The 21,524-nt window shown below is 38.6% G+C and overlaps 1 protein-coding gene across 9 annotated transcripts in view; it reads right to left on the bottom strand.

The window, feature by feature from the left end:
- ARHGAP12 (Rho GTPase activating protein 12) overlaps positions 1 to 21,524 on the bottom strand; it is a 1,910,410-nt gene that overhangs the window by 43,005 nt on the left and 1,845,881 nt on the right. For all 9 annotated transcript variants that reach the window (XM_044066697.1, XM_044066699.1, XM_044066698.1 and 6 more), the window contains one exon: positions 10,824 to 10,958. In XM_044066697.1, the coding sequence (XP_043922632.1) occupies positions 10,824 to 10,958 (135 nt within the window). The remainder of the gene's footprint in view (positions 1 to 10,823; positions 10,959 to 21,524) is intronic.

Genomic DNA, 21,524 nt, shown 5'->3' on the forward strand with positions numbered 1-21,524 from the left:
ACGAAGGACTTCCTCGGAAGCTGGTGCCTGCTCAATGGCTCCAGATGCATCCAAGGCAGAGACAACTGCAGGATCCTTAGTCGAAGAAGAGTTTTGCGGCATACCGGACTCCGAAAGGGTCTTGGTAGCAGCCTGTGAATCCACAGAAGCGGGCATCAGGGGCTGGGAAAGCACTTCACTGGGGACCAGAAAACTGATGACTAGCTTAATGGAAGCATAGTCGGTAGGTTTGGACCTGTGTGGTCTGTCTCTGTCTTCATCTTTATGTTTTTCCTGGAAGATCTGCTGTCAGATGGTTTACCAAAGTCATACTGGAGTTCGAGGACTGTAAGCAAAAATATCTAGCTACAATAAGGGCCCAACGATGGATAGTTCTGGCATTCAACAAAGCACAGAAGCGACAGCAGGGGGCATCGTGGTCTGGGCCTAAACAAGTGACGCAGTAAGAATGAAAGTCTCGGTGTGGTATTTGCTTTCCACAGGCGAGACAATTGTTAACTTTTTCCGACATAGGTTAGTACAAGAAAAAAGGATCCCCAACGGGATACTTAACTTTAGAAGATTTCCACTTCAAATTGGTAGATGAAACTCAGGTAGCGGATGAATGGCACTCATGTGAACTGCTTCTGCTTTTGGCTCCATGGCAAGAAAAACTGATGTAATGGCGTCGACTGCGTTACTTTATACTACTGACGACCTGACGTCAATCCTGAAGCGACAGCAACTGACGCAGTAATACTAAGCCTCTGGTATTCGGGCCGGCCGAGGGCTACCCTGCCAGGGATAACCCAAATGTGATGACTGCAACAGTGAAACACGAAGAACATCAACATTGACTATTGGTTCCAGTTTATTGAGGCCTAAATCTAAAAACAATAAAGCAATCAAAGCCCAAATTGTTCAGAAAGCATTGTTTCCAGAAGTCCAGCTATGACAAATTGAGCAGATTTCTTCATCCATTGAAAGGAGGAGGGAGTGTGAGGATACAAACGGTGAAAGGTTTCGACTGGATAGGTCAAGTAATATATGTGAAGAGCTGAGATCCTGTCTTGTGAAATCTGACAGTGTGGAGTACAGGAGGAGTCTCAGTCATCTATTTCCTATACCAGGACTGTTATTGCAGAATCATTCATGTGATGCTCTCTAAATCTCAGGGTGATTCAGACAGTGTTCCCATCCAAGAACATGTCCTGATTCCCATTCCCATTTCTGATAATGTTCATAACACCCCTAAGGTTGAACATTCAGCAGAGACAATCCCAGTTGCTAATCCCAGTTCCAGTTTACACATCACGCGATTTGGTCGTATCTCCAGATACAAGGCAACTTGGATGTAGTTGTATATATGTATCTAGTTTTGCATAATTGCATGATAGAAAATTACTTGTACCTATAGCATGTCAGTCATTTTTCAAACAGGGAGGATGTAGAATAACAGATGTGTTGTACCTTTAAGAAGTATTTCTAAGAACTGAATGTACAGTGTAAATAGCAGGCACGTGCTATCTTCAGTGCCATTTTGTGAGTACAGCCAGAGTGTGAACATCTATGTATGAGACTGCTAGTGTGTATATGTGTTTGTATATAATAAAGCTGCTTGAACAGAACCCACAATGTTCGTCTACTTCATCCTGACTAGACGAGCAACAGTAAGAGAAAGAAAAAATACCAAAGATGGTATGTACAAGAAAAACACTACTCATGTTAAGGAAGAAAAGAGGAACTGGGTATAAGAGGAGAAAGAAGTCATGAAAGAGGTGATTAAGAGAAATTTCACTTACAACAAAGTAGAAATAGCTTGCTCGAGAGCTGTTTGATAGATGCGTCTGGCATTGAAAGTGGCAAACAAGATCGGAGGTAATCCTGTGAGAAGCATTATGGGTAAAGCTTAGCTCGAGAGTTTTGGAGGGAGTGAGCTGGAATAACGGCTGAGTCGGTTCTGATATATGGAACTGAACCCACAGTCAAGGATTAAGTGAAGACTGACATCCCAATGTGGAAATCGGAGATCACTGCTAATTGCACTTTAATTGTAGAGGCAGATGCTCCATTATCAAAAAGGTGAGCCAAAAATTCAAGAATGCAGTGGACTGGTGCATTGAAGGGATCTACATCATGCTGAGCCCAGATTACAAATATTTTCCATTTGCTCCTAAGTTTTTGGGTGGAAGGCATATGGGAAAATAGTAAAACATGATGGACTGGGGAGGAGAGCACAGGCTGTCTGGCTATTAATGGAATTGCGGAAACCAAGCTGTCAGCTTGAGGTTGGAAAGACTGGGATGAATCATTCCTGTCGGATGTGACAGTAAGTCTGGAGAGGGATCCATAGTCCACAGTTTTCTCTGTAAATGAGGGCAAACCAGATTTGTCGATGCCAAAATGGGGCAATGAGGATTACTGTTCTCTTCATCCTGTTTGCTTTCTGAAGAAATTTGGAGATCAAAGGAGTTGTGGTAAAGGCATACTGTACACCGGGAGGCCAATCGTGTATCAGAGCATCCTTCTGTGGCTCCCCCTTTGGGGGAATTAGGACAAAGTAGCTGCTGCACTTGTTGTTCAGGGGGCTGAAAAGAGGTTGCAGCATGGCTGGCCCCATCTGCGGAAAAATTCTTCAGCCACTTTCTGGTTGAGGTACACTCATGAGGCATGAGAATAGATCTGCTCAGCCTGTCCGCTATCACGTTGGACTTTCCTGGAATGTGCATTGCTACAAGAAAGTGGTTTGAAAAGATCACCCATTGCCACACCCGGAGCTTCTCTCTCAACACTGGGGTATGATCTGGTTCCTGCCTGTTTGTTTATGTACCAGACCACAGACATGTCTGACAGAATCACCACAGTTCCCAGAGGAAGAGCATTCTGAAAGGCCTGCAAAGCTAGAAGCACTGCTCACATCTCTAGGACATTTATGTGTAAATTTGCCTCGTTGGCAGACCAGGTGCTGTGGACTATCTTCCCCAAATAATGCCCCCCCACCCTATCTGGGAAGTGACAATTGCCACCATGGCCTGAGGCTGTGGGAGGGATTGGCCTGCTCTCAGTTGAGGGGAATGAAGCCACCAGGTGAGATCCCTTTTGCAGATGTCCATAATGAGAATCTGGTAGGACACAGGTTGGTGGAGAATTGACCACTGTGCAGCTAGTAGCCATTGTAGCATTCGCATGTGAAGCCTCACTAGCAGAACCAAGAAGATAGCTGTTGCCATCAATCTCAGAACCTGTAGGACGCAACAGGTGGCTAGCATCCTGTTTTGAAGCAGCTTGTAAACTTGGTGTCTGATTGTCTGCACTCTGAAGGATGGAAGTTTTGCGATCATCTGAGTAGTAATCTAGGATTGTTCCTATAAATTCTAGTGTTTGACAAGCCCCCAGCTGAGATTTTTCATAATTTATGTTATGCCTAGCTCTGTACAAATGTGTATAACAGAGTTCCTTACTTGGACAAGTAAATGCCTGGTCAGGGCAGAAAAGAGCCAATTGTCTAAACAGGGAAACACGCAGAATCCTTGTCGTCTCAGGTGAGCCGCTACCACTGCCATGCATTCGGTGAACACTCTGGGGGAGGTAGTGAGACCAAAGGGCAGAGCTCTAAATTGATAATAACTGGCTCCCAGCCGGATGCAAAAGTGCTTACTGGATCATCTGTCCATCTTTATATGGTACTATGCATCCTGAAGGTTTATGGAGCACATACAGTTGCCCTGTTCCAAAAAAAGGAAGTATGGACTGTACCATGACCATTCTGAACTTTTGGCATTGAACTGACTTATTTAGTTTGCCGAGATCCAATATTGGTGTCCAGTATCCTGTTATCTTTGGGTCTAAAAAGAACCATAAGTTCTGAATCCTCTCTGGTCTGGGGAGACCACCTGAATGACATTTTGTCTAGCAGGTTTTGTATCTGCAAAACTGCAGATCCCTTCAACTGGGTGAAACATCCAGGATTTTCTTGTTTGGGGGGGGGGGGGTGGAGAAATGAAATTAGGTAACCTCTGGATATTATCCTCTGCACCCATAAGTCAGTGGTTATGTTTAGCCAGGCTTTCCAGTACAGGGATAGTAAATCCCAGATTGCCTCCTGAGCCGGGCAATCAGGCCTCCTTTCAGGAGTGCTGGAAGGGCTTACCAAAAAATGTTCTCTGGACCCTTGGTTCTGTGGGTCTCCTCCGTTGCGAGGGGGCATCTTCCAGAATTCTCCCCCCTTTGCCTCTGGGAAACTCTCTCCAAGTGTGTCATGGCAAGATCCTTGTGAATTCTTAAACCACATTTTGCCACCACCTCTCTGACTCTTTGGGTATGGTTTCTGAGGGGTGGAAAAACATATGCCCACAGTAGAAACGGTCGTACTGTCCTTTTCACACCTGGATAGCGTATCATTGACCTTGGGACCAAAAAGAGATGTGCCATCAAACAGAACGTTGACAAACAAAGACTTAAAAGGCTCTGCAAAGTCGCATCGAGGCATGCCTCCTCATAGATATGCCTAAATCTCCCACTCTGCTCGTCCCGTCAGCTGCATGTAAAATGAGCCTCATGGAAGAGTTAGCTACAGAATGTAGGGTTTCCAGCTGAGAAGTAACCTTTTTCCGGATCCCTTCAGCTCTGGCTCTCTCAAGGGTATGTGTAAGCTCCTTTATGAGATACCTCTGAAGTCTAGTAAAATGGAAGAGGTAGTTCAGTGAATGTAGGGGCAAAGGCAAACTCACTTCCCGCATCTATCAATCGTCCTGGAATCCTTATTAGGAGGATGAACTGAGGAACTTTCCTCCTAGAGTTCCTACTTGGTAGCTGACACCATGACCATGGCATCTACTACAACCTTTTTAGTCCGAAACATTTTGTCCTCTGGCCCACTAATTATTTTGTTTGGTCTGCTGGGAGTTGGCTCAATGAAGTCTGGGCTCTCCCACTTCCGATCAAATCTTTGGGCTCGCTGACGGGCAGGGTCACCCATGAGGTAGAAAGTCGGGATCCAAAGGCCACCAGGTACACAGACTCCTTAAGGGAAGGATTGCTGGTCTGCCAGCCAGCTCTCTGTTTCAGGAGCTCCAAGATGTCTCTGAAGGAAACATCCTCAGGAGGTAACCATGGGGATCCTTACCCCTCATTGAAGTCAGTATTTTCAGTGGCTGACTCCTTGGTGGAATCCAAATGTTTCCCTTTAAAAGTCCTTTTCCAAGGGACCTCTCCAGTGGAATACTCTGGGGAGGTATCAGATGAGGCTGGGGTACCCTTACAGGTATCTTGGGGTCAAAGGACCCACTATCCTGTGGAATGTCATGGTAAGAATGGGTGCACAAGGGCTGTAGATGGGAAGACTTTGCATCCGAAGAGGAAGGTTTCTTCTTTGTGCAGAGGCATCTATGGCCCTCTCCAGAGCCCCAAAGGCTGAATGCTCCTGAGTAGAGAAGGACCCCCGGATCTGACAGGCCATGCCTATGTATCAGAGACATCTCAATCTCCGAAAACAGCTCACCCAAAGTCAAAGCCAGAGCCAAGCTCACCTGCACGGAAGCCCTGAGATGCATCAACTGCTCAGAAGGTCCCAGAGTCAAATGCACCCATGACCAGCGAGGCTTGCTACAGCTCTGAGAGCTCCCTGACTCCAAAAATGCAGATGAGCTCCAAGCAAAGGCCCGATCCAAAGAAAAGGAAATTCTCTGATCCGAGCTGGAAGACACCGGGTGTGTCAGATTCAATGGCTCTGACACTTGCCCTGAAGTCGGAGGAACCAATGGGGGAGTGGACGGCTTTGATGAATCCTGGATCTTATGGGTAGGAACCAAAGGGGACTTAGTAATGCCTTGTTCCCACGATATCTTCTAGACCATCTGTTCCATGTCTTATTCTGTAAGACTCCTGGTAGAGCAGGAAGAGGAAGCGGACGGAGATTTGGGTCTACTCAGAAAAGGGGGCGGTTCTCTCAATGGAACCAGGTCAATAGAGGGAGAGTACTTACTCCTTGGCAGAGACACAATCAGCTTGAAAGGGCTGGTGGTCTGATCAGGGGGCAACGGCTCTGACCTCTCCTTATCAGATCAACTCGCAGCTGGAGAAGTCAGATCAGAAATACACATGCATGGGGTTGATGGATCCGATAACAGTTGATTGCTGGGAAGTCTTGGTCATTTAGTCTTCAGCTCTGAGGAGTTTTATGAGCTGAGGAAGGTCTCTTCTTCACTCTGTCAGAACTCTCAGAGAAAGAAGCAGTGGGGCTCGACTGAGCTGACCTAGATTTTGCAGAAGACTCTGAGTCACTGCCAGAAATGGCCTCTCCAAAGGAAGATGGCAACATGCCCTTTAAAATCAACTTGTTTTTCCTTTCAACCACAGCCCTGTGGTTGAAAGAATGACAAATTGAACAATTCTCCTGTAAATGGAGGGGTCCCAAACAGTAAACACACAAACTGTGTGAGTCACCAAAAGGGAACTTGTGACAGCACTTTAAACATATATTCTTTTTGTACTGATTTTATTTTAAAATTTGTCTCCTTGTAATTTAGTATTAAATAAAATAAATTTCTGAAAGCCAGCCAGCTTTTCAGATTTCTCAGTAATGGATAAGGAATGGCAGAGAACACACACACACACACACACACACACACACACACACACACACACACACACACACACACACACACACGCACGCACACGCACACACGGAAGAAAGAACTACAAAAACAGACAATAAGCAAACTATCTATCTATATTTATAGAGAGAGAGAGGACTAGAAGTGATTTTTTTTTCTAGAATATCTGATTTAAGATATATTTTTGATAAAGAATTGACATACACATATCGTAAAGGGAATAGCATCAAGAATATATTAGAGAGAGGTTCAAATAGGGGCAACACACAATAGTACAAAGGAAAAGAAAGGCTTATACAAGTGTGGTAGTTGTAGTTATTGTTCATTTTTATCAACAGGAGATTATATATACTTGCAGGCTAGGAAAAGGAAATTAACATTAAACACCTATGCTAACTGCAACACGAAAGGTATTATTTATATTGCAACATGCAAAGAATGTGAATCTTTTTATATAGGGAAAGGTGAAAGGAAACTGAAGCAGAGAATATATGAACATTTATACGAAATTAGAACAAAGAATGAGAGGAATGCATTATATAAGCACACTACCACCTGTAAAACACTTGGTTTTCAATTTTTTATACTAGAGGTGGTTACAATGAGTCCTAGGGGTGGTATGTGGGAAACACTAGTTGAGTACAGGGAGTTATACTGGCAGCTAGTGTTGGATTCTAGTAAATTACCAGGACTCAACAAAATGTTATCCTTAGCACCAGTGCTTAAAATGAGATCTGCTAAACTCTAAATGAGATTAATACTTCATTTGTGCAAGTGCAAAAATAGAAGAAACTGTTGTTTTGCAATGGGATAAACAATATTTATTTTACTTTTAGGTGGTTTACATACTGAGCATCTTTACATTGTATTTTAAATGGTATTTTAACATGTTATTTTCATGTACGCCACTAGAGGGAGACATAAAATCACTATTTTGCTAGGTTTTAAACATTTTACATTTGTCATTATTTCTTAACTGTTTGATATTTATTAAAGATTTTTAAATTTGAGGAAGTTTTATAATATTTATATATTTATAATTCTTACTGACAAAGGTTTACAAATATTCAGGACAATATGGTTTTATTTTTATGTTTATTGAGTATTTTAACTAATTTAATGGTTCTCTTATGGTGATTGGTACTTTTTAATTGGTTCCAAATAGGGGTGTGTGTATATATATATATATATATATATATATATATATATATATATATATATATGACAATGTGGTGGTTACTTTTCATTATCTGAGGAAGTTGAAGACGAAAACGTTTTTTATTACAATAAGCGTTAGTGTGTGGATTCAATAAATTGTTCGTGATTTCTACTTGGTTGTGGTGCTTTTTTACAGTTTTTATGAAAAAAAAGAAAAAAATAGAAGAGGAAAGCTGCTACTGATAATAGCAGAGCTACGCCAAAGGGTACATGGGAGGGAAAGAAAAAGTAACCTAATAAAAAATGGTTAGTGGAGAGGAAGGAAGTTTCAATAAGACAGGGGAGAAAGTGGTAAAAGTTAAACTAAAATAGCAGTATAATAAGAAAGAAAGGATATAATAAATACTGAGAAATATCACTTATCTGCCCAAGAGTTACAGGAATGACCATGTCTTTGCAAAGCAGCAAATGAGATCTGAGGTAACAGGGATGGATGCATTATGGGTAAGGGGAGGTGCCCAAGAGCTTTTGGGTTGCCATGAGCCACTGTAACAGCCTAATTGGATCCGACTTATTGGATCCGAATCCATCTGTGAGGATGAAAGGAAAATTGACAATATCAGACATTATGTATAATGTTTGCATCTTAAAATATGTCAATTTGGTTTATTTTCATTTATATAAATGTATGACTGACTATGTCATAAGCGATCATTGAATGAATATGTTTCTTGTTTAAAAAAAAAAGAAATGTGGCAGTTGAGGTTTAGTGCAAATAAATGCAAGGCCACAAGAACCTAGCTGTCAAGTAACAGACAGAGGGAATGCAAATATTGGTAAAAGAGAAGGAAAGGATCTGGTGATGTTAACCATGCCTGGAATGGGCCACTGGGAACACAAACATCAGAAAACAAAATCCTGGGAGTTATCCTCAGCTGGATACAGTCCAGAAGCAAAGAGATAAAGATTTCACTCTACAGGGCTTGTTCAGACCATAGCTTGAAAACTGTGTAAGTTCTTGGGGCTGTATTAGGGAAAAAGGACATCAGGATGTTGGAAGTGACCTAGAAAAAAAAACTACCATAAAGATCTATGGGACTGAATATGACTAGACATTACAGAAGCTACAGTAGATTTCCTTTCACCTAAGAGCAGAGCAGGAAAGGGACACTTGATACTGGTGCAGAGGATCATGTCAGGGAAATGTGAAGGGTTGTTCTGAACAAGAAGGACAGAAGGGGAAGGAGGAGCATAGGCAGCAGACTGTAGGGGCCAAAAGCCAGTGAAGCTTTGAAAGTATTTTTTACAGCAAGGCTTGCGGACCTACTGAATGTACTAACAGAATAAGTGGAGGACAGAGAATCCATAGAGACATTCAAGAGGGCATGAAACAAGTGGAAAAATTTAAGGGCAAAGAAAAAAATTGGGATGGATGGTAGGTAGAATATTAAGTACTTAGAGGGACTGAACAGACAATCTTATTGTCTCGTACTGCCTTAAGAAAATGCTTTGCAATTGAACACAGAAATAATATCCTCAAAGGCTATTTCGAAGAAGAGTGACCAGGGGTATAGAGTTCCAGATCTACTACACCTCATGGGCAAAAGGAATTCTTCCCATGATGGGCCACTCTGGAGGGAGGGGTGTGAGGAAAGGATCACTGTCACGGCATTTCTCAAAACAAAGCCTCAATACTCTCAGGGGAGCCAGAGGGGAAGGAAGCTCCACATCCACCAATAACCCAAAAGAATGGGGTCTGTGCTGCCTTGAATAAGTCCGTGATAGGTGCCCAGCTGGAATCAGTCAGACCAGGACTCGTACAACACAATATAATGGAGAGAAAATAGCACTTGTCCTGGCAGTGGCATCACAAAACACATTAAAGAAGAATTCTCCCACCCATGAATCAAGATCTCACCAAGGAAGAAACCAGCATTTGCTATGTCATACCTGGGCTACAGACTTTGCCACTGACCTCCCAGATCATTGTCTAAGGCTGACCAACCCCACTTGGTCTGTGTGATAAAAGCATGAGCCCCATGACTGTGTGGCTCAAGGCACCACATCTCAGGATCAGACTGGTTATCTCAGGCCTTAGCAAACTAGCTAGGGGCTAGGTGGTGCAAGCAGCCCAAAACACACTCCTAGGACTGCAGCCATAAGTAAAAATCTCTTTGGACCCTGGTCCACTACTTCCTTTGTGAACTGAAATGATCTTAAATCCCCATTAACTGGAGATGGTCTCAATCTCTGTGAAAAATACAAGGCTATGCATGACGAAGCGTCATCTTAAGGAGGGCAAGGCTTCATCCAGTCATCTGAACTAAGGCCCTGCTGAAGATAGCCTGGCCTTCCCTTCTGGCAATGGCCGAGACATTGCCACTATCATGAAGTACATCTTCCTTCTTAAAAAAAAAAAAAAAAAAAAACTTGGGAGGAAAAAAACAGTATGCAAGTGCAAATTCATAGCGACACCAAAGAACAAGTTAAGAACTATGTGAGAGGCAAAAAAAACTGAGTCAGACTGCGTGCTATGGAGAGCATAAAACAATCCCTACCTATGTTACTTTCTGAAAAAAATGCTGCTGGAGTCTGACTGGCAAAGTAGATGATCCCAACCACAGGACCCATCAAGTAGGAACCTTGATTTTAGAGCTGGCAGTTACTTATTTCATCTTTAAACCATGTTCTGGAAAACAGCTTCTTCTAGTGTTCTCTTTGCAAACTTTAATGCTATGGAAAATTGGGCTTAAATGCATTAGCCACAGTAATGCAAAACACTTCGCAATAATCAAAACTGCTGTTTACTTGAAAGTGGAATCAGGACTCTGTCCTACAAATTTAACTTGATACTTCTGACAGTGATCGTTCTGCTTTAACTGTGTTCTACAAGTGCCACAACCAAAGTAAAGAGGACTTCCATCTATTAAACCATTTGGAAGGAAGATGCATGTTTTTAGGCACTACATTAAACGTGGCAAATACTGACCATGACATCATGGTCTCACAATGTCAGTCTTCCACTGTGTATTGCAGAGTTTAGAAACAGAAATGGATTAAGAGACTACTTACTGATTGCAGTTACAAAGTCATCAAAATGATTATATGTGAAGAGTGGTTCTGGCAGTTCTCGGAAGAACATTTTTAGTGCTCCTGTAATAACGTGAATATCCTCCCATTTACTATCATTCAGATCCAGCTTCTCATCTGCAAGAGAAGAATGAAAGCGGTGATGAGGCTAAAATGTTTAGTGAATGTACACTGTATTTTCTAAAATCATCTATCAAACATGGAATTCATTAAGTGCTGACTGTATCAGATTCAGTAAAATCATCAGACATTGTCTCGAATGTTAAATTACCAGTAACAGAAAAGGTACAACCAAGTAAAGTTCCAATTAGAGCACTGAAATCCTCTAAAGAAACACTGCACTGCTGACATTTTGGTATCACTGTTTTTTAGCAATGTAATCACTAGAACTGTATTGTACTTATGGATCATAACATCAGCCAATCGGCTGATGGCTCTCACTTTGAAAAAAGAAGAATGTGCGTGGTTGCCATGCATGGTAGAAGTGAAACTTATGTAAGGAAGTGCAAAGATAAGCAAATGGTACAGTACAGTATAAGCAAATACACTTATAAGCCTACATTTGTTATGAAACTGTCTGACGTATTAAGTATGTACTGTCAACATCCTAAACTGATGCCTGCATGAGCCCAAGAGTTCTTTGACTGAGCAGATTCAGAGGCCTGATCACTTTGTGTTTAAGTCTGTGTGTGTGCATGTGTGTGCGTGCACGCGCACGTGTGTCTGTGTATGTATATATATATATATATATATATATATATATATATATATATATATATATATATATATACATACATACACACACATATATATATATATATATATATATATATATATATATATATATATATATATATATATATATAAATATATATGTATACGAAAAACAAAGTGTCCCAATTAAACACACAAACCAAGCCCAAATGAAAAGGTACACTGATAACGTAAACAATGTTCAAACGTAGTACATATCCACTCAATCGAATCACCAAGTCGACTAAATATCCAAAAACGAAAATCTTCAATAAAGTATAATAAAACTTTAATGCAGAGTTCAAGTAAAAAGAATGTGAGCGCTTTTGCGTATATTACATCCGCTTCATCAGACATAGTACAAAACATTCAGAAATTGCTTTAAATACATTTAAAAACCATGTGATCGAATGCATTGAATAATTATTCAATTAAGCCCCCTATTATAACTGCGCTCAAACAAATGAAATATATACGATGTTGTAAATCTATCTTATAATGGATATATGCAAAGACTCAAGTTCATAAATACATAAAGTGCTTATATAAATACCTCTATCTTCTGTCAAAGATCAGGGTAAAATACACCATTAAAACTTCATTCCTTATGCATCGTGAGCCTAACAATTTCTTCAGACAAACAATACATAAAAAGGCAAATGCTTTTAAATACATCTATTTTATCACATGGTCACCAAAAAAAAAAAAACCTGCTTCCCTTAAAGGCACAAAAGATTAAAATCTTTTGTGTCTTTAAGGGAAGGAGGTGTGGTTCTATTTGGTGACCATGTGATAAAATAGGTGTATTTAAAAGCATTTGCTTTTTTATGTATTGTTTGTCTAAAGAAGTTTTGTCACAGAACATAACAAAAGTGCTTATTTGATTTTGTTTTAATAAAATGTGGTAAGCTAAAGTTGCCACCCGTCTTCTTTTTTTTTTTCAAAAAATTTTTTATTATTTTACAGATACAAACAATGCATACATAGTAAAAAAATACAAAGCATACCTCAGTTAGAAACATGTAGATAAATATGTGGAAAATACAATTGCAACGTACAGAGGAAATGACAGGAATATAAAGCAATATGAGGCATTGTGACCTATTTAAAAAACAAAAAAATCAACTATAAACTATTTACATAAAAAAAAAAAAAAAAAAAAAAGATGCTACCTAGAAGACATACAAACAGTACTAAAAAGAAAGTTGTAAAAGTAAAATAGCAACTCCCCAGTGGGTAAAATATGGAGGGGAAGGCAATGTCTAAAAGGAGAGAGAAAAAGAAAGAGAAGGGGAATACATAAGTAGATAAGTAGTAGATAGATAAATAACAAGTTCAGAAGGAAATGTCAAATAGAGTGTGGAGATAAAGTATTAGTCACATAAGATTACATCTAATAGGCATTTCCAGAGTTTAGTGAAATAGGCTTTCTTCCCAGGACAACTAATAACGAGTTTTTGTGCTGATATATGTTTGATTGCCATCTCTTTGAGACCCTGCCAACTCATTTTTGTGCGATCCATCCAATTATTAGTGATGTAAAGTTTGATTAGAGAGCAGAGAGAAATTAGAATGTGTAGGTGTAACTTGGGCATCTTAAAAAGAGGAATATTTAATATGGCTGTTTGCCAAGACAGCGTAGAATTATAGTAACCCACTTTTTTAGTCGCACTTTGAGAGAACACCATAATTTATAAGAATGGTTACAGTGCCACATAATATGGAGAAGATCTGCTCTCAGACAAGGGCAACATGTACAAGCAGGGGAATTATTAGGATTAAATTTATTGAGTATTACAGGTGTATAATATGCATTGTTATTCAACATTAGTTGGGTATATAGTAGTTTTTTGAAGGGGGTGAGTTCTAAAGTGGTTTTTATGGCTTGAAGCTTATGATCCTGCGTAACAGAAGAACCTAAATTGTCCCACAAAGTGGAGAAAAGGCAGTTATTATTGTATAATAAAGGTTTTAGTAATTTGTAGGAGGAGGAAATGTTTTTTTTAGGGTTAGAAAGTGTAGAAATAATTTCAGATAGTTTATTAATTTCCCGTGAATCAGGTGGAGTGCAGACGATTTGTGAGGATATGATTTCTCGTAATTGACGGAGAATGACTGTGTATTTATTATTGGCCTTGAGAATTATACGTAATTCTGCTAACGAGAGGGAATTATGTTTGAGAAGGTCCCAAACTGTAAAGTCTGTGATGAGGGGGAATTTAGAGAGATCAATCAGCTTATTGTTGATTTTAAAATTTGGATTAAGATGTAGTGGTTGTAGAAGGGGAAGAGTATTTTCAAGGTTAGTGTCTTTAATTAATTTTTGGAATAGTCTAATTTTATGCTTTAGTAAGGGGAGTAACTTGGAGTTGTATAGAGAAATATTGGAGAGAAAAGGGATAGCTCTCGGGTTTATTTTATTGGAGGTAACATGACAGTGCCATATCTTCAACCAGGCAGGAACATGATTGTGTGAATTAGTATTCATGTTTGAAATGGACCAAAGTCTGTTTGAGCAAATAATCGAATAGTAAAGATGGAAGTTTGGAAGGCCCACCCCTCCTTTTTCTTTAGGAAAAGTAAGTTTAGAGTAAGATATCCTGACTTTCTTGGGAAACCAGAGAAATTTTGCTATGTCTTGGTTGAATTTGGAGAAAAGATTATTCGATATCATTATATTCGTAGCGTTAAATTGATAGAGAAGTCTCGGTAAAATATTCATTTTCACAATGGCTACTTTAGAGAGAAAAGCTAAATTCAAGTTTTTCCATCTTTGTAAGTCTTGATATATAATAGCCCAAGATTTTAGTAAATTGTTTTGAAGAATAGAGGCTTGATTATGATCAAAATGAATGCCAAGATACTTGATAGTATATGAAATATGAAAGGAAGATTCAGGGAAGAAAAAAGATTTATGAGAGTCAGGATTAATTGGGAAGATATGTGATTTTTCTTATTAATTTGGAGGCTAGAGACGCAAGAAAAGTTATTAATTGCATTTATAATTTTGGGTAAGTCAGAGTTGGGATATTGAAAGTATAAATTCAAATCATCAGCAAAGGCCGATAATGCAACTTGTGTATTTAGTATTCTGGGAATCATATGGTGCGTGTTCTGAACAATGTAAAGAAAGAAAGGTTCAATAAATATATTAAAGAGGAAAGGAGATAATGGACAACCTTGTCTTGTACCGTTAGTAATCAGAATCTTATCAGAAGTTTTTTTATTTATATATAGGGAGGTGTAAGAATTTGTATAAAGAATTCTGATCATGTCTGAAAAAGTTTTTGGAATATTAAAGTGGGACATGGTGGAGAAAAGAAAATTCCAATTAACTCTGTCAAATGCTTTTGAAGCGTCTAAAGTCAAGGCATATATTGGATTTTTATCTCTTTTAGTAAAGTGTATTAGAGAATCCAAGGTTAAAGTATTGTCCCAAGTGTGTCTGTTGCTCATAAAGCCAGCTTGATCATGAGATATTAAGTGAGGCATTATCTGTTTGAGTCTGTTGGCCAAGATGGCGGCAAATATTTTAATATCTACATTGATAAGCGAGATGGGTCTGTAACTATTAGGATCCGTTTTGTCGTGATTATTTTTTAAGATTAGAATCGTTTTTGAGGTATTCCAGTGCAAGTCAGTAATTCCGTTTTTTATAATAAAGTTAAAAACCTTAAGAAGAATAGGGGCAATTTTTAAACTAAATGTTTTAAAAAAGTTAGTAGTAAAACCATCTGGGCCAGGAGATTTACCTAATTTGAAATTCTTCTTTAACTTCTTAACTTCTTTTTAAGTTGAGAACAATTTCCCCTAAGAGCACACAGGGAACACACTCCCATCCTGGGGCTGGATTTCCCTCTCTCTCACCAAGCCCCAACCAAGTAAGACTCCTCACTGAATACAGCTATAGAGTTGAGTCCTTAGCCAGGTGTTCTAAGCCAACTCCTTCCCTACCATCTCTGTGACATAGGTGCTCTGTGTCCCTGCTCTAAGTAGCTGACACACACACACACACACACACACACACACACACACACACACACACTCAGATTTGATTTACACACACACACAGGCATACATAGGCACACAGACACACACACACACACACACCTGGGAAAGGCTGGCACACATTTACCAGCTATGTCCCCTCTGCCCAGACTACACAGTAGATGCTGCCACCAGAACACTCCAAAGTCAGGTATTGTAAAGGCTGTTACAAGTGTACCCAATTATACTGACTAAAATTAACAGTAATTCAAATGTTAGTGTTTGACCAATGCAGCAAGGCTTTCAGGAGCAGTCACGGTGTTACCAAATAAATATAAGTACTCAAAGGTTAAAATATTCTCTAAAGGACCAGCCACAATGAAAAGTTTAAATATATTTAATAATAAATAATAAAAGAACATGAAAATACTGAATATCTATTTACACTAAACACCAGAGTTTCAATCACAGTAAATATTAAAAGTAACATACAGATACAGAAAAACAGTAATGAACTAATCTCACTATATTTTCCTGACTGTTCTAAAGAATTACAATTCCCTGGTTACTAACTAAAGCAAGGCAAGATAAAGTGGGTGAGTGATGTTTCTTTGTCAAGTTTCAAAAACAGACTGCCCTGAGACTTCTGTCTCATCTAGTATTAAAACATAATTTCAGTGATGGATTATAGAATGACATCACATACATCTGGTCAGCTGACTTCTGGTTCCCACACTACCCCCTTTACTAGAAAATAAACAAGAGCCTAGCACATATTTGTTACCAAACAAACACATACAGCTTTACTAAGATATGTTACAGCATCTGGAAATAAAACCATTTCAAATGCTTCCACCTTTCCAGGGTAGCAATTAGTTCACCCCTAAGGACAATACACTAGAAGTTCTAGTCCTGGTTTTCGCAGACATTTTGCCTCTGGCTGCAATCAGAACTTTAAGACACAATCTTTATGGCCTAAAGCAGGTAATTTAAGTTCAGACTATTTTTCATTGTCAGCTGGACTGAAATTAATATCTTCTCTTCCAGTATCCCCTGTTACAATATATTCATTTAAACAGCTACAATACAGTCTGGCATACAGGTGTAGGTGCATTTCTTTTCTATCCAGCAGGACTCGCTGTTGGTACATTTTTTTTTAACACAAGCAACATTACAAATACATTTTCAACACAAGCACCTGTACAAATCAGTTTGATATAGAAATGATATATAATTCTTTACAAAACTCCAGCTATCTATGCTAGCATATGTTACACATACACTGCCCTACTTCTCCTGGCCTAGCTGGCAATACCTCATAATGCCACACCTCTAGTCTCATCAAATCTATACATATACTTGTCACATTATTTCCCGCTGAGATTTTTAGGAAGCTACACCTGTATGGGTATTGATCCATTATTCTCAACTACCAATTACCCACTGCCCCATAAGCAGAGATCATTTCCTATGGATACTGAAATGTCTGCATTTCAGTAACTATTAAGATTCCATACACATATAATTCAGAAGTAAAAAATCCAGTTACTGGTCTCCTACAATAAAGAACTTCTGTATATTCAGAGTAGCACATATCTGTAGACAGGTCCCCTTTCTTATTTAAGGGATGGCTTGAGCACAGTATGAAATTTCATTGTTTACTTAGGAAAATCAACTGCAGCAAACACTGAACAAGAAATATCTGAATTTCAGCATGGAACCAGTGACCAGAGAAGTAATGCACAGTTTGAACAGCCCCTGGCAGTCCTATCCACTGAGGATATTGGTATATGTTTGGTAGTGGTAGGAAAGGGGTATGTGGTATTAAGAGACAGATTTTAATCTAACCACAAACTTGCATTCTGAGTTCTGTGGGGTGTGGCAAAACTGAATTTGGTCAGATATGCCACTGCAGTTCTGGGAGTCATTTTTAAATGCTGGCAACAGCATTTCCTGCAAGGTTTCAGACTATCCAAAAATGTTAATAATATGCAAAATACTGATTTACAGTCTCCATAAAAATAAATAAAATATACAAAATCAAATTTTCATGTGATGAAATCCAAGAAGTGTACACCCATGATTTTTAAGTGTAATTTCCAGTCATTACCACAAATTCACTGCTGGCACATCTATATTACATGTATTAATACGACACGCAGAGCAAGCTGATAAGATTATAAGTAGCAAATATGAGGGAAAAAAAATCAGGAAGTTGTGAAATCAGCTGTTTGGCATCATATACCAAATTCTACAAAAATCCAATTTTTTTTCCAGTACTCAGACAGCCAAAGCTTGTCATTTACCATTATTTTTCCCAGAAAAATGGAACATCAGTGTCCCTGGTAATGTGGCATATCAGGCTCAAACTAAAACAAATTGTGCATGCTATAACCACTCAACAAAAGGGTCAAATGGTATAATGTGGCACAAGGCATGACAGCATTCTAAGCAAAAACCAGGTGCTGTTATCAATACAGTAGCAAATTTGGTGGGAGTGCATGAGAACCATCAAATGCTCAGAAATTATGAATGTGCCCAGAAGATCAAGAAATGGTGCAAGATGCTCCTGGATAGAAGAAGTAAAGGAAAGAAAAATACTTTTAAAGGTACAGGATATGAAATGAGATGAAGTAACAGCCAGAGAGACTGAAACAAAATTAAGAAAAGCCTCTGATTGGAAAACCCCAGGCCCAGATGCAGTATCTAACTTCTGGTTAAAACTATTAAAATCTTTGCACAAAGATTTAGCCATGAGTAAGATCTATTTATATGCGCACCATGAACAGACTCCAACCTGGCTAACAGGAAAAACAATGCTCTTTCTTAAGAGTGAACCTGCACGCTACCCTAAAAATTATAAACCAATAATTTGCCTTCTGACGTATAAACTATACACTGGAATTGATGCCGACAGAGTTTATAGTCATTTAGAAGAAAACTCAATTATGGCAATAGAACAAAAGGTCAATAAAAGAAAGTCATACGGAACAAAGGATCATTTGTTGCTAAATAATGTCATAGTGGAGAACTGTAAAAAGGGGATGAATCTAAATATGGCATGGACTGACTACAAAAAAAAGCATTTGATAGTATCCCACATTCATGGATAAAAGAGTGCTTAAAAATGTATAAGATACACCCTACACTGATTGACTACATTACAGTGATACACTGATTGACTACATTACAGTGACCATGAAACTGTGGCAGACCACTTTGCAATTAATAAAAATACATAAAAAAGCTTGAATTAGGCAACTAGCAACCCACAAAATGAAGGCACGTGCTTAGAAACCTAACTATTTATTAACAAGTAAAAATTAAAAATGAATTTTTACTTGTTAATAATTAGTTCAGTTTCTAAGCACGTTTCTTTGTTTTTTGGGTCACTGGTTGCCTAATTCCAAGCTTTTTTAATTTATTGGTCTTTGTGGAGCTTGGTTGCACTGTTCACTTTGCAGTTAAGCCACGATAAAGGACAAATTATTATCCCAGGGATAAAAATTCAAAGGGAGTATTCTAGGGTGACTCTTGTCATCACTGCTATTCTGTCTTGCCCTTAACCCATTAAGCTGTCTATTAACAGCTTAGGCCATGCCTATAATTTGGCTCCTAGTAAACAACAGAGTGTAAAGACTTATCTTCTCTTTGTCAATGATTTAAAACTGTATAGTTCATCAGATGACGAACTGAAAGCACAACTGCAAGTTGTCAAAACTTTTTCATATGGTATAAGAATGTTGTTTGGTCTTGACAAATGCGCAAAGGCAACCTTTAAAGCAGGAAATCTGCAGCACCAAGAAAACTTCAGCTTAGGGCAAGAATGTGATATAAAAACTTAAGCAAGAGGGAGTGTATAAATATTTGGGAATTGATGAAGGATCAACAATAAAACATGAAAAACTGTGAATAAAACTTCGTAAGGAATACTTTAGAACAGTTGTTCTCAACCTTTTTGAGACCGCGCCCCGGTAAATTTTAGATGAGGGCCTGGTCCCAACAAATTTACTCGTAAATACCTTTCCAAAGCATGAAGATGTCAACTTGTTGGTGAAACACTTGTCACATACACACTCCATATATTTATATATGCAAAGTATGTAATTTAATACATGAAAATCTCTCAATTCTAAACACTAGTTCCAATACTAATTAATATTTTCAATGTAAAAATGCAGCACTTTAACACAGCATTTATAAGTTCTTGTAAAAGTTAAACTTGTTTCTTTTATTACAACTGAGTTTTTAAGTGTTTCAGTTAGACTAGTGAGACTTTTGTTGCTGTTTTCGGTGAGTTTATTAACAGGGGTTACTGAGAAGACGGCCAAGTTGGTTTTGTTCTTGATGTGGAGATATGTGATGAAGCAGGTTAAGCTACAATAGAAGTTTTAAGCTTAAGAGAGGTTATGTTTTGAGAAAAGATATAAATTTAAAACTACTAAGTTCAAGCAAGAGGCATTTTGTGATAGACACAACATACAAGACCACTGATGGGTAATATTAATCTGAATCACTTCGCTATTTTCTCTAATCCTCAGTTTTTTACTTTGATTTTCCTACTTAGATTATCCCCTTTTACAACCATTAATAAAGGCTAAGGGCAATTTACTAAAAAGCTAACCAGAAAATCTTCTAGAAACTCATTACAGTTTAAATACAGTGGCCGAGACAAAATGAGATGCTTCGTCCAATGACTAACCTAAAGTACAATTTTGCACCAATAGAATTCCTCCCTGGATTTTGAATAGTACAAATAGCTCCTAAAAAGGCTCCTGGTATAAATAACAGCTGTTCTACAATTTTACAGTTTTTTTATGATTTATTTCTGTGTAAATCACTCAGATATGTAAACCTCCATTGCTATTCTTATCTCTGTTAGATCTTGCTTATATGTATATTCTCCCTCATCTCTGAGTGAGCTCACCACAGCTTATTTACATTGGCTAAGGTGAAACACTAGGCTTTGTCCAGTGATTAACCTGAACTACATTTCTCCATCAATAATTCTTTTCCCTAGGTTCATTATAAAAATACAAATATCTCCAAAAAAAGCTGGCAATAAAAAGAAGGGCTACGCGCTCTCTCTCTCTCTCTCTCTCTCTCTCTGTATCTCTCCTTTACCTAATTCTTAGGATTACATAATTTGAATAGCTGTAGCCTGTTAACTTGATGAACAAATAACACTAGATAATTTGTAAATATACTTGGCAGTGCTACTGTATTTTTTAATGTTTCATTGATTTATGGTTTTATGTTTGCTTGTTTGTCCTTCAGCTTTTAATTATTGTTAATAAACTGTGGAACTTTTCTCCCCAGGCCTCTACTGTAAATGGACCTCTGTCCAGTCGGACTATCCAGGTTAACAAATGTAAAATAAAATAAATAAATATATACATACAAATCTTTTCTCAAAGCATAACCTCTCTTAGACTTAAAACTTCTATCTAGCTTAACCTGCCTCATTAAAGTCCTACAGATTGCGAACACAGCAAACTTGTTTGTTTTCTCAGAAACCCCCATCTCTTATTTAACTAAGTTCCTTAGCAACCACTCTACCCTTGGCTCCACCAATCTCGTGAAAGCCATGGATGGTGAAACTCCACAAGAAATTACAAAATAGCACTACGATTCAGGTGGGGGATAAATCAATTAATTAAAAAGATCACAGTCAGGACTTTTAGACTTGGACAACATTTCCAGGCCCTTTATGGTTCCACTCTTTGAGCAAGGAGGCGCATATTTCCCTCCATACAGAAAATGAATCCAATAAGCAAGGAGTTAGGTTTATATAAGGAGCTGTTCACTGAGCCTCTTTCCACATGTCAACAAGGCTGGATTTAGTAAAACTTAAGTTTTAGTTCAAGCTGAGATGCGAAAAGTTCGGGTCTTCGCTTTCTCATTAAATTTAATAAATTAAGACTCATCTTAATTCAGTTTTAA

The sequence above is a fragment of the Protopterus annectens genome, chromosome 3.part1, assembly GCF_019279795.1.
Source record: "Protopterus annectens isolate FY-2018-M chromosome 3.part1, PAN1.0, whole genome shotgun sequence".
Lineage (NCBI taxonomy): Eukaryota > Metazoa > Chordata > Ceratodontiformes > Protopteridae > Protopterus > Protopterus annectens.